The sequence below is a fragment of the Phoxinus phoxinus genome (assembly GCF_949152265.1).
Source record: "Phoxinus phoxinus genome assembly, chromosome: 12".
Classification (NCBI taxonomy): domain Eukaryota; kingdom Metazoa; phylum Chordata; class Actinopteri; order Cypriniformes; family Leuciscidae; genus Phoxinus; species Phoxinus phoxinus.
In genome coordinates this window covers 18,100,412-18,119,015 of record NC_136887.1, presented here as the reverse complement: position 1 = coordinate 18,119,015, position 18,604 = coordinate 18,100,412, and the positions used below count along the sequence as shown (strand labels likewise).

Genomic DNA, 18,604 nt, shown 5'->3' with positions numbered 1-18,604 from the left:
TGTACACAAACGTCAACGTTATTCATCCTGGTAAGGGCATTTTCTATTTATATATGCTCACATGGCTTTAAGAGGATCTTTTTTGAAAGTACAAACTGTCCATGTAATGTACAAATCTCAAATCCCCTGAAACAACACCATCATAATATGTACGAATGTCCACAACTACTGTATGGTCATACAGTAAATCAATCTTCTCTGAAAGCCAATGGAAGACGCTCATGTCTTGTCTTTAATAAGCACATTATTTCGCACAGACATTTCGATAACATGCTGATCATTCAGTTCAGAAAAGTTGAAATGGAGTCAAAAAGTTTCTTCAGGTCAAACCTAATATTACTTGGATACACTGTGAACGATAAAACCAAAACTCCAGTGTCTCTTTACTTCTTTACAACAAAGGCTCAGTCTCAGAATTAACTCGCGGTACACTTTAATGATGACTGGGTCCAGTATCCCCTTTCTCACACTCTCTTTAAAATGAGTGAGGATTCCTCGTATCTGAGGATGAACAAAGTTCAGAATGTAATTAAACTCAATACAAACGAATACCTCTACTTGGGAAACCAATGGTAACTCAGAGAGGTCACATGTCCACCACACGTCAACCTTTATCAATGAAATGCCAGTGAGACGAACAATGCACTTTAAGTTAATTACTCAGGACGTGGCTTTGTCCTTCATTGTTAAATCTGACAGTCATCAGATCATCATATCTTTGTAAATTTGCCATTAAGCCAAGCTGTCGGTTCTTATCTATCTGCTCCCATCTGCTTCACAATACGGTGTAGTAGATAGCGTGACATGATTTAAAGGTTGAGGTATTTTTTTTTAATTATATTACAAGTGTAAACAGAAATGAAAGCCCAAACCTGTGTTTGTTTAAATGTTTAAGCGTGTCACATGTGTGACTTAAGTTTGAAAGCTGATCCGGGCAGTTTCACACCATTGCATGGCATATTTGCTATTTATGTCACATTAAAGAGATCAAATGCAACGTTGTTACAGAATTATATAACCAAGTCCAGTGAGATTGGGGAAAAAATTATAATAGTCTCTATCTCTCCACTAGTGTTTACGGTAAATATTACTGTCAATGTCATGAAAAAAAAATGGAAATGCTGGAATATTCTCCTCTGTAATGTGTCCTCTAGAGTAACCAATACCATGAGTGAAGTGTAATGAGTTCCAGTGTTAATGTGTTCTGATAGGAGGGTAAGGGTACATGTCAATAAATGTTAAGATCTTCAGTCTTGATGAATGAGCGAATGCAAAATTGTATTGGATTCTTCTTCATTAAATTGTCTCCCAGGCTCCCAACTCATTAATCTGTTCCATTTCAGATAAGATGATTTTTTTCTTCTTCTTTCAAGTGTGCTGCTCTTCAATACCTGGATCAAAAACAAACCACAAAGTTGTCTGTGCATCATTCAAGTTATACTGTCAAAAGTTCAATCAAAATGTTACCACTTGAACTAGATACTGGATTTTCAAAATGGCATATTGATTTCAAGGATTTTTTTTTAAAGCTGATCATAGAGGGAAAAACTCACAAAAGTAAAATGATATAAGTCAAATGTATATGGCACATTAAAGGTCAGACTGTTGAATGTTTTTGAAGAATGAGGGAATTATATTGAGCCTGATATCCAAAACCCATTAAGATTGCAGTACATTTAAAGGCCAGAGAGATTGTGAAAAAAGTTTAAATTATCATTACATTTTGTGCAAGACACCTTGACTATAACTTTAGAAGTGGACTTCAGGGGAAAATAGTTCCAATGTATGATATAACCCGTTTAACTTCTAACACACTGAAATGTGTAGCTTTGACATGTCTGAAATGGAGTGTGTGAGAGAGATAAAACTGCAACTATTGAATGTGGGTTATTTAAAGAAGCTGGCACTGACAGGCATCCTCTAATGCAAAGCTAATGCATGGTGCTGAGCTATAGTCCAAGGAGTATTTGGACCACATTACGCTATGACGAATACATTTGGCTGTATGTGCAAATGGACAGCTGCATGGTCTAAAGGTTGTTTTTAAGGGGCAGTATTTATTGCTGCTCAGATGCTTTTTGCAGTTCTGTCTGGCAGTTGGAAAACTCCTAGATTACAGAATGTGAAGGCACACTTTTTTTTTTAGAATAATACACCAGGAATATGTATTAAAACTTCTCATAATTTTTCATTGTAAGTCATCCTAAAGTGCACATGCATCATATATCACTGACTCTGGGTGATAAAAAAAAATCTAAATTGTGTCTCAGGAGGAAGCTGTCACACTTGAAATGTTTCAGCAGTCAAACGCCCAATTACAGTTACAAAAAAGGTCAACATGTGTTTAATGAACTGTATCTTTTGTTCTGAGCAATAACGAAATGCCAGACTTTGAAAAAATAAATCTACACTGAGAAAGATGCAGAGGAGTACAAAGTTACATTATTAGTATTAAACTTATACATGTATGTTGTTGTCACGTGCACATCAAACTGACCTAAAATATAGGCTTCTGTCTGTATGACTTTAACAGTTCACCAAAAAAGAAACAGCCACGAAGCAACTTGGGCTGAAGAGTCTGAAACGATTCATTAAACTACGTGAAAGTGTAAATAAACGATGAATTATCAAAAATAATGAATGGACACATGCATAATAGCACATGGATGTGAAAGGTGAAAGAAAGAAACTCAACCATCTCCAACCCAAATTCCGAGCCGATTTCGTTGTCTTCCACAGCGGGGCAGCGTTACAGCGATCTACAGACAGCTTCATCACCCATCCATGAGCATTTGAGAAGAACTTAACTTGCTGTCGGATGTCACATACCAACAATCTGATGTAGACAGAAAGCTATAAAAGTGCGGACACATGTCCGCGCGCAGACCATGAAGGCGTGCGCTCGCTCCATCGAGGACCATGACATGACAAGAGACCTTCAATTTGCGCAAGTTTACGTTAACAGCCACTCATGGTTTTCCAATGGACTCAAATCCTATGATTTATGGCGAGGATTATTGAAGTGAAGATAAAATGAAAATAAATGGCAGCAGCCGGTTGATGAACAGTTCTTCATTGAGCCCTTATGAGATCTCGCTGAATCGCCCTCCCTGGGTCTCCACAACTTTGGGCTGCTTTCTGATCTTCACTATCGTGGTTGATATATTGGGGAACATCTTGGTGATTTTCTCCGTGTGCAGAAACAAGAAACTTAGAAACGCAGGTAAGATCGCTTTTAAAACAAACATGGCAAGCCTTTTAAACATTTATTAATTTAATTTACTTACTTGTATTTTTTTTGTCACTAGCCTAGTGCTTATTTTTAATTGCTAGCAGATGATACAATGATAGCTATCTTTTTCACTTTCACCTGTAACTATTCATTCGATACTAGTAGCTACTACAAATAGTGACTAACATTTAGCTAGCCTATTTAATTCGTCAGTAGGCTACTTATTCATTAGATTCTAGTGGGTACATCTCAGTAGTGACAAGGAACAATATGAGTGGAACTTTATGGCATTTTTTGTCATTCATTTCATTATAACATTATATAGGTTTAGAATGAACTAGTCTACTGACTATGTAGCCTATAGTTGTAGACTGTCTCAGTACTTACTACATAGTTTTCAGCTTAGTATCCTCATTGTATTCAATATTTATATTTATACGATTTGTAGTTAAACGTCTTGTCATTAAAATGTACGTATTTATTTATTTATTACTGAGGCAATGACTGGTCATAATAACAACAAATTTCATTAAAATCGTACTAGCAGGATATGGGCACCAGGATTTGAGTCAATGGGGTGCTTAGATGACAGGTATTCAAATATTGACATGATTAAATGCTGTTTAACAGACAATGTACACTGTATGAAGTGAGTTTTAAGAGTTCTTAGTCATACATTAATTAGGATCATTCTGCATACACGGGATTCTTACTTCATATTTTCTGTCATTCCTGACAGTTTTTTTTTATTTGACTGTATTTTTAGAGGTTTCAGGTAACTGGCCCAATATCAAACAAAACTGAACAGGCATGTTCATGTGAGTGGACGGTGTGCTTACCGGTGTCACACCGACCCATATGTCACATTTCTCTGCCAATAGAGACAGAGACCTTATGTTGTTCCTCAACTGTGAAGTTTGTGGCACCAGTTTGAAAACTAGGGGTAGAGCGGGGCATAACGTAACGCTTTTTGACTTTCCCAGTTTGTGTAAATCTACTATAGAGTATTTATTTTTCCCCACATGAATTTCCCACATGTCTAGTACAATTATGTGGTTTTGTTTTAATAATACAGTGTATACCTTTTTCTTGATATAACCCCAAAAGAATGGAAGTGAAATGTGACAACATGCCCCAATAGGTGAGGTAGGACATTGTAACCGATTGTAACATGTGAGGGACACATTCTAACATGACCATTTGCCAGCTTAAAATGCTATTTGATGTCAAACTAAAATATTTTCTCAATACAATACAATTATCAACTTTTTCATATAAAACAGTGGCATTTTTTAATAATTAAAAATAAACAAATTTTTGAGTTTGACAACAAACACACCTGAAAACACAGCTATACAGCATAGTTCACAACAAAATAATTAATAATTTCTGAACAGTGACTCTGTCTTTATTCACCTTTTTCTCATAGTTTTTCAAAGAAGTATAGAATAGAGTAGCAGTAGGGTCACTTTGCAACGCAGTGTTACAACATTCCCCACCTGCACAACTGGGATTTAAAACATGTCTTCTGCTAGTTATCAAAGCATTAAAGAACCAACATAACATATTGGAGTTTAAACTAATATCAGATTTGTCTCATTTTGAAATAAACACACAAAAAAAAAAAAGAAATTAAAAATGAACATATGAAAGAAATGTACTTTTGCTGTGGTTAAATAAATGTTCAGTGACATCTTCCACAGATTTCAGAATTTGGGCGCAATTTTTTCTCTATATATGGGAACTAGTAAATACACTAAGTTTTGTCATGCTGGCATGTGTGGAAGTATTTAAAACAAGTGTGTTACAACTAGCCCCGCGTTACGTTGTGCCCCGCTCTCCCCCATACAACAGCACTATTTTACAAGGAAAACCAGTTTTGGACAAAAATGTAGCCTGCAATTGTGTATGCTTTACAGTGCTTATGTTTACATCAAGTAGGCTCCAATTAACTAAATATACTTAAATATGCATTATTATGTGGAGCAGCATGTTGATGTTTTTGCTGTTAAAATTAGGTAAGCTTGCATGTGATGGTATCAAATAAATATTCATATCGTGACACTTACTGAAGCTTTTATAATGGTAAATGATAAACAAACTTTAGTGTTGTCCTCGTAATAATAAGTTTAATAACTTTTTTTTTACAATAACAAGAATAACCTTTAAGATTTAAATACAATAAAACAATACATAATAAAAATGTATTAACTAAACAAATGTTTCAAACTGATTAAAGTGCTAAAAAACACAAAGAACAATAATAAAGAATCAGAAAATTTTCAATCAATATCAAGATATATTTTCTGGACTGGCGTGTATTTAGATAAAGCATTTTAATGTATGGTGTTTTTTAATAACACCATATAAAAAATTTGAATGCCTTTTTTTTCCTCTGTGATACGCATTCTCTGTATTAGAAACAGAATGTTATGCAGATGCTTTGTGCACCGGAGTAACCGGGGCAAACACTGTATTTCGGATTTTCCATAAGAACCACCTATGTCGCTGCAGCCGTGTCAAAATTCGGAGGCTGCGCATTTGAAGGCTGCATACGTCATCGAGGTGGTCTCCTTTAATAAAAGTAATTGTTAGATTGCAATGTAAGAAATAAATGACAGTATTTTGCACCTCATGAGGAATAACAATACATTTTATTACGGTTATTTTTCTTAAATAAAACATCCTTGATATCGTATGCAGCCTTCAAATGCGTCCTCCGAATGACGCAGCCTCCGAATTGGGACACAGCTAAAGTGAATTAGCATTTTCGTTAAAGGAATCATCGGATGCCCATTTTCCACAAGTTGGTATGATTCTTTAGGGTCTTCATGTAAAGTTTGTAACATACATTGGTTAAAATTCCTCAATGGTTATGTAAAATAACACTCTTTTTACCTCCTCAAAAACAGCTTTGTTCACAGTGACCTGTTTCGGTGCATGTCTCTTTAAATGATAATGAGCAACTGCTCACCCCACCCCTCTCTTTAATGGGGGGTGTTGACTGGCTGAGGGCAGAAATATGCTAATACGGGACAGTCCTTCAGTGGTCGTGGGTGGAACATGTGCATTATGACATCATAGTGCTCAGAAAATCTAAACGGCCTGATTATTGAGAGTGTTTCGACTTTTTGAGGATTAAAAAAAGGGAGCGAATGGATTTTTTTAATAGTATGGTGGTCGTGCCCACACATTGCAAACACCATATAAAAGTGAATTTTGCATCCGATGACCCCTTTAAGCCTATCACTCTGCAGAAATAAGCTAATGTGTATTCTAAAAATCGAAACAATTCAGAAAATAAGGTACCTAATTATTCACAATGTTTTGAATACCCACGATAAGAATATCCTACTGAACATGTTCATTACCAAAATATAACAAATACCGGCATGTGTCTAAAATGAACGATATTACTATGTAAATTGTAACACTTTTCCCTGAAATTTACTGTGCTTTGTAGTAATTTAGTCTCCATTTCATTTTTGTCTCTCCAGTTTACACATCTTTGTTGTAATGTTTTCAGTCTTTAGGTGTTTTAATTACAGTTTTTCTCAATCACTTTGGCCTCATTCTCAAATGAGACTTTCTTTTTTCTCAAAACAAGTTCAGATCTCTAAACAATTAGTTTCTTTTTTTTAATAAATAAATGTATTATTGATTTAAGCAAATTGCATCTGTTTTGGCACATGTGTGTAAAAGAGTAAGTACAATTGTCTTCGTTTTTTGCCCAATGACTAAATTCACATGGCTTGTTAATCAAAACTGATGCGTTGATTCCCAGTGAAATTGTCAAACTCTTCACAACTTCTAAACATTCCTTCATTGTGTGAGCAAAATGAGGTTTCAGGTAACTGGCCCAATATCAAACAAAACAGGCCAGTCATTTTCCTGTGAGTAGATGGAGTGCTTATCACCGGTGTCACACTGACATTTTTGTATAAACCAGTTAGTGTTAACAAAAAAGTGGAAGAAAATATGATATTGGCTGTTTATAACAAATATTTCCATGGTGAAAACACATTTAAACATTTTGATCCGTGTGACTCGCACAATGACAAAAACACTCTTAATTTTGGTGACATTGGCCAATTTACTGACACAATAACTAGGTTTTGAAGCATAAAAGTTTTGGGTGAGTTACGACATTTCGCATGTTCGGAGTTCGGATGTTCCAGCAAACAGTTGTGACACATGCACTTAGAGAATGTTACGACTGTTTCGGAAAATGTGCCAAAGCGATTGAGAAAAACTGTAATAATTCATTTGATTTCTTTATTTAATAATATATCTAGCCTATGTTTATTTTTGTTTCCTCCTGTAGTGAGTACAGTGCACTATAATCTTTGATAAGTGGGTCAAATTAACCCAGTAATTGTTCCATTAACCTCCCACGATGTGTGCTTCATTATGTTCCTCGCCATGAGAGGACCTCCCGTGGCCCATTTTGAAGACCACTGACCCAGTGTGAATATTCAATTAGCAATCATTCCACCACATATACAAAGTTACAGTGCTAAAAAAAACACACGCATATACGCGCGGTCACATGAGCACGCACACATTCTCTCTTCGTTGTTCTTCTGTGCTGAAACAAAGCGGTTCCGCTACTCCCCATTGCGGTCTATCTGTTTTATTTAAGCTACTCAACCTCAAAGACTCGATCTGCTGTGGCACAACTGTCTGTTTAGATTATTCAGACCAACCATTCCCTGCTGTTAGGTAAGCCTCCTTTCAACACAGCCAGTCTACCTACATCATAAAACTGCCAATGAAACTCTACCTGAGAGCTAGCAATGATATGGTGTACTATATGCATGTTATATCTCAATACCTGTAGATTTCAAGGTATATACACTCACACTGGGAATCAAATCCATGACCTTAGCATTGTGGGCATCATGCACTACCAGTTGAGCTACAAGAACCCCATACAGGCACTTGGATCCCTTTTTACATATTTCAAGGTCTCGGATAGTGTAACAGAGCCCGTCTTCTCTATGCGGCTCTCATCTCTAACTACTGTTTTTTAGCACTGACTTTGCTTATGAGCCCAAGGCGATCTTATTAGATAAAGTTCACTGTTCATTCAAGAGGAACTCTCCTCTACCAATTATTCACAGAGGCTGTGTGAGCGGAAGAAGGGCCCTTTCAGCAGGCTGGAACGAGGACAGAGAATATAGTGATTACTTAAAGTATTTTCCAAACAACAGCATATAAAAGTCTCAATCAAAGTGCATACATAGAAATAAAGTGATGGTATTATAGTAAAAGTTATTGTTCAAGTTTAACTGAACCATTATTCAATCTCAATAAAAATGTCACCACGTTTAAAGTAAAAATCGAATGGATAGGTCATGAAATTTAATGTCACACATTTGAATGTCCTCATTGCTATTTTGATTCAAGCTCCAAAAAGGACTAAATATGCAGACAGACAGACAAACAGACTGCATTGCCCTGTTAGACTCCTTCATTTTTTGCTTTTAGAGATGAAGCTTTATTTATTCTCAAGGAGTTCATGTCCTCACTCCTGCCTGCCTTGGCCCTCGGCTTGCCCTTGGGCTGGTTTCGATGCCTGGGCAATGAATGGGCAATTGCTGATACACTGTACTGATGCTGCGCTCACTTTTTGAAGATCCACTCTTGGCTCATCCGCTGTTAAACACAGCCAGCCTGGTCCGCCACCGTGCCAGATATTTTAATCCAGGGTCTGTATCAAATGTCACATTTTCTGTGGCCATACCATTTTTTTAAAAGTGGAGACAAAATATATTTTTTATATGACATCTTATATGACTGTTTTTTTGTTTTGTTTTGTTTTTTATACAATACTCCAAATGATTGAAGCAGCAGTTGCCATGTTTGCTTATTGGGCTAGTTTAGTGGCTCAATCTCTTGTTTAAAGCGCACTTTTATGTAGGTTTTGTCAGGCCAGGTTGTTGCTTATTTTTAAATATTATACATAGTTATGACAAAATAACAAAAAACAAAATATCAGTGTGTGGAGTGATTGCCCAAATTAGAAATCTGTGTTAATGCACAAAACAATATCCTCACTCCCTCACACTGATGTTCAGGCTTTGAATTGCTTTGCTCAGTATTTCTACATGACCCTTTATCTGGGTTTGACTGTGGCAGATGACTTAATACCAAATGTCACATAACCCCCTGATTGGGCTTCATAATGGTCTCATTATCTACAGAGATGACGTGAGGAATGATCTTCATGCATAAATGTTGCTGTGGCTCTATTTTTTGTAGAAGTATAGATAAACACCTTTTCAGTTTTAACAGTTTTTCAATTCGTTTTTTTTCTTGTCAGTTGTTTATCTTAGAAGTAAATATGGTTACTTACCATTTCAGGGAATTTTCAGTACCTTAGAATATGACACATTTTATTGTGCTGGTCCTTTAATATAATCTGTGCCCAATTGTGAGCTGAACAGTACAAGATACTTTTTCCTCTGTCTGCCACTTGCTTGTCTTTAGTCGTATTAAGGACAGGAGTGATGAGTGTTTAAAGACTCCAGTATCATTTGAAACTGCCCTCCAGGATCCCAAAGCAATAAAGTATTGATTTAAGCATAATATTTCTGTGAACTCAAGGATAGTGGAGCTTCTCTTTAGTGCTGTATTTATACTCAGTTGGAGTGACAAAAGGATATCAAAGTTTATTTAGCAAAGGCTGCAACATTAAAACATGCGATACCAGCATTAACTAATTAGAAGCCAGTATTCCAGAATTTGACCATGTGATACAGTATTTGCTTTAATATCTGGTTGCTTAGATGTGGAGAGGCTTCATTAAAGTGATATTGAATAAATATAACCGATACTGTACCCACGGGACCCACAATCTTTTGGTTAAAGCCAAGAAAGCTTAGTTCTGAAAACAAATACCCAGCATTGTCATTTGTAATGAGTGCTGACTTATTCTTTCAGTTAGATGATAAAGAGCAACTGCGTTTCAATGTTTTTGTCTTGTGTTGTATTTGACTCTTGATAAATCAAGGGTTACAGTATACAACATAATGTTATATGCTTTTATATCATGTTATACTTCTGTACATACATTACAGTATATAGTATGCAATGGAACAAATTGGCAAGATAAGTGAACGTATTTATCTTATTAAAATTATATATATTATAATCATTTTAATAACTTACTGTAATAGTACACATACCCTTTGCTTTCCCACTGCAAACTTAAATATGTACAGTATCTTGTCCATCTATGAATCAACATTTTGTCATGTTTATTTGATTTGGTGCTTTATAAGCAAAGAGGCCTGTTACTGATGATCTCTGCGTTAAAAGATTAATGTGAATATGTATCTGCAGACTTCTAGGTTCTGACAAACTGTTACATTCGCAGTGCATGATGTCACAGAGACCTACAGTATTTTGGATACTGCAAATCCTTTGTTGTTTTGCATTTAAAGGATTCTGAATCACCTGAACTGTAAATGTCACGTGACAACGCTGATTGACTGACTTCACTATAGTGACTAACCTGAGCTGTGATGTCAAAGGCAGCAGACGAGAACAATATAAATCCACTTCACTCTTTTAAGAGCCCAACAAAAACAAATCATGACCTGGCAAAAGAGAATTAAATTGAATATTGACTACTTGGCTGCTTTTGAATGGTGAAAGATGCTTTTTAGATCTAGATGGTGTAGTTATAGCATCTACCAGCAGTGCCTAACTAACGGGGCTCAAATTCATTTCAACTTAATGATGCTGTGTTGATAGCGAACATGTTATCACATTTCCTTCTGAACAAGTTGTGTGTTACCAATTAGTCTTCATTACCATCTCCAACTACTATAAATACATCCACCTCTGCATCCTGTAGGCCTGTCCATCTGTGTGCATGTAAACAAGAGTAAACAAGTATCGTCTGTGGCAAAAAAAAGGCACCAAATCATCTCATTTACATCTTAGACATTTTTATAGCAAAGAAAATACTCAGTCTTTTTGAGTGTTTTATTGAGCAAGCCGACTAAGGAGTCATTCATCAGTGAATTAGACTACTGTGGTCACGCTGTGCTGCATGTGTGATTTTGTATTTTATTTTATTTTTTATAGCACAGTTGAATGACCTTCTGTCTTGGCATTATTTTGCAGGACCAAGTTTTTTTTTTTTATCTCATCAAGCTCATATAGCAGGCTAATAAAATATTATTTATTTTCTTCACTGTAGATGCAGCAGTGGTGAAATAGCAGTTGCAGGAAACACTGCAAGTAGTCAATGTAACATTTAGTAAGTAATTATGTCTGTCTGTTTTACACACTGCTATTTTTAACAAACCATATTATAGATGCGTCGTCAGATTTGAGATGAACCGCTGTGCAAGTGCGGGCCGAACCGAGGTTGGAGAACGGTACGGTTAGATAATTTTTTTAAAGAGAACTATTACACCCAGGGTTGGTCTGTGCCCAAGTAACCCAATGGCCAGTCAAACGTAGCCAATGTGATCTTCTCCATATAGGGAGACCAAATTTGCCACTGAATTTGTACGTCTGTGGGGTGTTTTGGGGGTGTTGGAGCGCCAAAATCATATTTACAGGGGTGACAATCAACCCGTTACATTTTTTTTAACCCACGGCAACAACTTAAAAGTAGCCCAATTCTGCAGATTTGGCAACACTGGATACACCCCTAGTGGAAACCGTGATACACTTTTTTCCAGCAACCTTTGATGAATAGAAAGTTCAAAAGAGCAGTCTTTACTGTTGTCACGGTGCATGTGGAAGAAGAGAAGTTGAGGCATGTATCTAATCGCATGCTGAATTTATTAAAGTCGGCATGAAATCAAAATTGCCCCTATTTACTTTGTTAGCGGATATTACTAATCTTGTGGTGAACAATTAATCCGTGCAAGTTAATACACGGAAAAAAATTGTTTGCCGAAGTTATCTTTAATCAAAGTCTGAAAAGTTACTTCCGGGTCTGGAATGGCGTTCTTTTCTGATGACATAGGCTTGACGACTTGGGTTGGTTAAACGCTTAACAACTCCCCTCAAACCGTTACTCTGCTACGGGCGAGAGATGGAGAGGAGGAGCGCTAAAGTAAAACCCTGCCCTCTGTTCAATATTCCGTTACACTCGGAAATGCGTCACAACACTTGAGAAAAGTCGTTTGCAACTTCCGGTTCACGCGGACTTTAAAGCAAACCAATACAAAAATAACAGTGTTACAGTTTACTATCAACATCAAACTTAGGATACAGCGAGAAAATAACCGAAAAAGGAATGCTAGATCAAAGGGCTATAAACAAAAACGAGGACCTAAACTAGAAACAGGTGAGACTAATCTGTAACCAAGAAAACAAACTAAAACCTTTGAATGCATACATGTTAGTGATTGAAAACGTTCAATTCAAGAAACTATGCTGTGATTGCTATTTTTGCTTACTTTCATGTAGCTCAAACAGTAAAGTGTGAAGATGCAAGAACTGTTCAATGTAAGTTGCTTTGCCAAGTACTGTATCTGCCAAATGAAGGTAAATGTAAACAATAAATCTCGCAAGATAATTTAATCACATTATAGTGCATAGCAGAAAGAAAGAAAAAAGCAGTCGCATAAACAGTTGGATGTATAAGAGTTAACAGAGTGAAAAATCCTCTTTGCATTCCTCTGGCTCTCAGAGGATCTAGTGAATCTGGCCGTGAATTTCTCTCACTGTATGTGAGGTGGTGTGGAAAAATCATGACCAAAGGTTTGCCCTGCAGCCTAGATGCCATTAGTGGCACAAACAAACTCTCCAGGGAGAAGTGACGTGTTTGTAAGGGCTTTTACTCTACTTTGCCTCTTATGCTACAGTAGAATGGCTCAGCATTCAGAGACACATGGTCATGCTGCGTTCATGTTTGCAGTGGGAGGTTGATATTTGTGGACATTTTATCATTTTGATAGAGACAAGATCATGATTGTATTATGATCATTTTCAATATTGCATTTTGTAGTGTTTGTCCAAACAAACTAGAACTTGACATGCAAATATTCCGAATATTAATGACATCATTTTGACAGTTTTGTCAAAACTCCTAGCGGTTTGATGTGTGCTTACTGACAAAAATTCTGATTTGAAACTACAGCATGCCACCTCACTATGACATGGTGAAGCATGCTAGACTCTATTTACAAAACCTGTAATTAAACAGTTCATTTTCCCTAGACATCGACAACAGATCAGATACTTAAGTTTGTATAAAACAGTACATTTATCTCCATCCAGTTGTAATCATATAAAGCATCATGAGATAAATGTGGCTTGTTGCAGTTGTGCACTCAAAATAATGACGTCTCACATGAAGTCTACAGCTAAAGATGACTTATGCAGTGAGATTTGTGGTCAATGCTACAGGGCCGCTGCTGGGCTTCCCAGATCTCGCTTCATATTTTCCCTCTCTTTGCTATAGTCGTCCTCAGTTAAAATAAAACTTCAGAAAAACAACAGTTAAAAAAAGAGAAGCCATTGAGATGTCACAGGAATGTTCTGGAATGATCTTCTGCTCTGACGATTCCTCTTAACATTGAGCTAAATTTGCTAAATCATGAATGTGTTTATTTGGTAATCCTTCAGGGTTACAAGATTTGCCCAGCATGTTCTCACAAGTATAAGAGATAAAAATGCCAATATGCGAGTGCAGTGTTCAACATCTGAACTGGAAGTCTGTTTAGTTTGATTGATTCAAACTTAAATGCCATCATTGACCTTTTCTTTTTAAGTGAGCCAAAATGAAATGAGTATAGAATGAATATAGAAATTGACAGAATGATAATAGAAAATACACTTGTTGACACTTTAAAATTAGTTCTTCCCTGTAATATAACAAGCTTCTTGTTGTTCAATTAAATGGATAGTTGCCTGATTATTTGATGAACTTTCTTTCTTTCTTTGTATGTGTATGACAATGTAATTATATATTTAAGTACTGAGTAATATTAACTAGCCACATGTGCTTGCATGTAATTATGCATAATTTACTGTTTTTGGTAAGTACATGTAATGTGTAACAAGGGCACTGAAAAATAAAGTGTTACACAGGTATCATATTAATGGCTGAAACCAACTAAAAAAAGATGTGTACACTCAAGTGTACTGTAGATGCTAAAGGAATATGTTTTCATAAATCATAAAAAAATCATACAAACATATAAATGTTTTTAAATATGTATGAAGCACAAATAGCCTACATAATACATAACATGAATAAAGAACAAACATCTGGAAATGGTATATTTAAAAACACAGCTAGGGTCTATGTAACAAAGTATGTTGTTCATGGAAGAAGGAGGCGGGAACCAGCGAACGTTCAAACACTTGAATCCAAAAGTAAAATACATACACAAAACATAACTTAAAATAGTCCAGGCCTGCTCCCGTCTCATCCTTCACTGTCATTGCTACTCCTTTTATGCTTCCGAAGCTCCTCCGTGAGAGATTCGAGACCGGTGACGTGCTCTTCTAACATGAGGCCCAAAAGTTCTAAAAGGTCTTCATTGGAGAGCTATACGTATCATGTGACAATAACAGATGCAACCCAAATCCTTTTAATAGTAAAAGCAGCTGACAGGCTTAGGAAAGATATGAATTAATTACATGCATTAAAGGTCATGCTGCAAAAGTATACTGCCATCCATCCCGAAAAGCGCCTAAAGTTTGTTTTTGAAAGTCGTCATACACAAAACGTGTGCAGAATCTGAGATGGTGAACACATGGCAGTCATATGAAACCTCTTTATTTCCCATCTATTAAAAGGATCGCTACAATATTGTATTAGCCCTCATGTTATTCAATTACCTAATAAATTGCATTCTGGGAATTTTAAAAAGCTGGTTTGCTTGAAAGTTTTTCCCATTTTTATAATGTTGTGCGTGTAATTGCATTTATCTCCTTTCCACTGTCACTGTTTTGCAGGGAACATATTTGTGGTGAGCTTGGCAGTAGCTGACCTGGTGGTAGCAGTCTATCCTTATCCTCTCGTGCTGGTCTCCATTTTCCACAATGGATGGAACTTGGGATTCGTCCACTGCCAGATCAGTGGATTCCTGATGGGACTGAGCGTGATTGGATCTATATTTAACATAACCGGCATTGCCATCAATCGCTACTGCTATATCTGTCACAGCCTCAAGTATGACAAGCTATACAGCGACAAGAACTCTCTTTGTTACGTCGTTCTCATCTGGATACTGACCGTGGTCGCTATAGTGCCAAACTTTTACGTAGGCTCCCTGGAGTACGACCCCAGGGTCTACTCATGTACGTTTGTGCAGTCGGCCAGCTCAGCGTACACCATCTCTGTGGTTTTCTTCCATTTCTTTCTTCCAATCATGATTGTGACGTACTGCTACTTGCGGATCTGGATCTTGGTGATCCAGGTGAGGAGACGCGTCAAACCCGAGTTTCGGCCCAAACTCACGCCGCACGACATAAGGAACTTCGTCACCATGTTCGTGGTGTTTGTTCTTTTTGCCGTCTGCTGGGCCCCTCTCAATTTCATCGGCTTGGCGGTCGCAATAGACCCCGGGCGGGTTGTGCCTCTCATCCCGGAGTGGCTTTTTGTATTCAGTTATTTTATGGCCTATTTCAACAGCTGCCTTAATGCCATAGTCTACGGACTGCTGAACCAGAACTTCAGAAGAGAGTACAAAAAAATTATCGTCTCACTCTGCACTGCGAAGCTGTTCTATCCAGAGAGTTCAAATGATGCTGCAGACCGGATCAAAAGCAAGCCATCTCCTTTAATGACAAACAACAACCGAGTAAAAGTAGATTCGGTATGAAAACACAGAAAGGACACTGTAAACAAACACCAAAAAAACATTTCAGCTGCTTCCAGAAACAACTATTTATAACCGATATTTATAACCTGAACACAGGTGTCTGTATTTCTTGTACCACTTGCTTTTTTTAATAGGGTGCATTGCAAATATCTTGCTTTTTCTCAGTTTACAAGTTCATAATGTTTTTATTTTATATGCAGCAGGTACACTTTTTTTCCAGGACATTATAAAATGAATGCAACAAACCAATGCATACACTGTCATACATGAAAAACAAGGTGCCAAGTGAGCAGATGAATAGCCCTTAAAGCTGATAAGTGCTCAACAATGTCATTTTATTATTTCTATAGTTTTTTTTAGGTTTAGTTATTTTCTAATGTTCTTTAGATGCTGTCTGCAGCACATGTCAAATAATGCATTTATACTTTATACTTTGTTTATTGTACTTAAGTAGAGTTATTTCTTGGTAACCTTGGTTAAATTGTCAGAGCCATTGCAGGGAAAATAATGTGAAAAACAGTATTTCTCCAATATATTTCAAAGCAATTTTTTTTTTTATGCTGAAAAACCCCCAAAATTTTTATTCTGCTTTTGCTCTCCCGAAAGTTGTTCCAAACCTGTATGAATTTCTTTCTTCTGCTGAACACAAAGGAAGCTATTTTGAAGAATGTTTGTAACCAAACAGTTGTGGGACACCATTGACTTGGGTGAAAATACTATGGAAGACATCCAATGGTGTCCCACAACTGTTTTGTTTTAAACATCCTTCAAAATAGCTTTATTTGTGTTCAGCAGAAGAAATACATTTATAGAGGTTTGGAACTACTTTGGGGTGAGTCAATTTTCCTTTTTGTGTGAACTGTCCCTTTAAGATTACTTCACAGTTTAAATGTAGGCAATCTCTTAAAGGGATAGTTCACCTAAAAATTTAAATCACTATTTAGGCCCCGATCACACCTGACGTGTTTTTTGCAGTGAGAGGCGCCTTTTTTCAATTGTTTTCCTATGGCAGTGAGCGTTGTTCACGCTGTTTATGCGCCCCAGGCACCTCGCGTTTTCCCGCCTGCTGCGCCTCGCGTTTTTGAAGTTGAACAAAAATCAACTTCGAGCGGAAAAACCACCCGACGTCATCACAGTTTTTTCCACTGTCCAATCAAATGAATGGAGAGGCGGGCCTTCCGTTGTAGTGATGAAAGCTACAGTTGCTTTGAATGCCCGGAGAGTGCGATGATGGAGGATAAACTTGTGGTGCTCTCGCGGGTTACCAGGAGCTAACGACTTCATAGACCGTAACTACCACAATGTTTACAGAAAGTAAATAAGGTTAATAAAAAGCTGATTTGACGTTTACTTGACTGACAGGACAGCTGTTTCGGTGGTTGCCTAGCAACATAAAAACCGCAGCGCTCTGCTCGTTCCGTGTGATTGGCCAGTGCTGTGCGCCTCGCGTTTTCAAACCTGAAAAACGCGTCTGGTGTGATCGGGGCCTTACTCACGCTTATGTCATTCTGTATGATTTTCTTTTTTTCTGCAGAACACAACATAAGAAATGTTGCTGACTTGTTTTTGTGAAAAGTCAGTTAGGTCCAAAACAACATTAGACTAAATTGACTTTCATTGTATGGACAAAAATAAGTAAATAAAAAATATGTTTTTAAAAATATGTTATTTTCTGTCAACAGAAGAAAAATTGTTACAGGGATTTGTAGCAATTTGAGGGTGAGTAAATGATGACAGCACTTTTTTATTTTGTTTTGTTTTTTGAGTGAACTATTCCAGTTTAAGGGGTCACCATAGCATATGTATAACATGCATATCTTATGAAATGTGAACAAAATGGTAAATTCTAAAAACGTTTAGAATTAAGTTACTTTTAAACAACTTATCCATATTTTGGCGTATAGATCAAGTTCAGTATACTGCTATAAACCACCTTTATAATGTCATATCAATGATGTTCAACACAGTACCTTACATGTTACTTTACAACATAAAAATCAACGAATTGGAACATATTTGCTTGTCCTTTAACTTTTCAATGTTAATAAACTGTGCTGAATAAACTGAGATGAAAACAAGAGTTACGCTTCCTTAAAAGCTATAGAAGAAGAGAAATAGATAAACTGCTTTCCATTCCTTTTCTATTATTGTCTTTTAATGTTGGATAAGACTTGGAGGTTCATTAAAAGCAACATTAAACAGCTTTAGGGACACAGCGACGCTACTAATTTTACATTTTTCAGTAGTGTGACAGTAACTCAGCTGCTTTAAAAGTCAACATGTAATCAAAATAACCCCATTTACATTTTCATTGCATGTTTATGGGTTTTTGTGAACAATTCATTGGTGCACATTCTTTTTTTATGTTATTTGCCATTTCTGAATTTATTAGACAATGAAGCAATGGGAAAGGAGAGAAGGAAACAGGATCTGGAAAAGACTCCAGCGTGACTTACACTCATGTCGCCCACAATGCAACCGCACCACAGGTCTGAGCGCTACCCACAAGGCCAGTGGTGGGAAAAATCAACAATTTTTCAGATGCCATGCGTCCCACACAGGGTTT

The 18,604-nt window shown here is 36.8% G+C and overlaps 1 protein-coding gene across 1 annotated transcript; it reads left to right on the top strand.

Annotated features, from left to right (window-relative positions):
• Positions 1-2,811: 2,811 nt before the first annotated feature.
• On the top strand, positions 2,812-18,140 carry mtnr1ab (melatonin receptor 1A b). The gene is made up of 3 exons (XM_079631146.1): positions 2,812-3,223; positions 15,170-17,512; positions 17,573-18,140. The coding sequence occupies exons 1-2, from the start codon at positions 3,034-3,036 to the stop codon at positions 16,036-16,038; spliced, it is 1,059 nt and encodes a 352-aa protein (XP_079487272.1). The 5' UTR covers positions 2,812-3,033; the 3' UTR covers positions 16,039-17,512; positions 17,573-18,140.
• Positions 18,141-18,604: the final 464 nt, after the last annotated feature.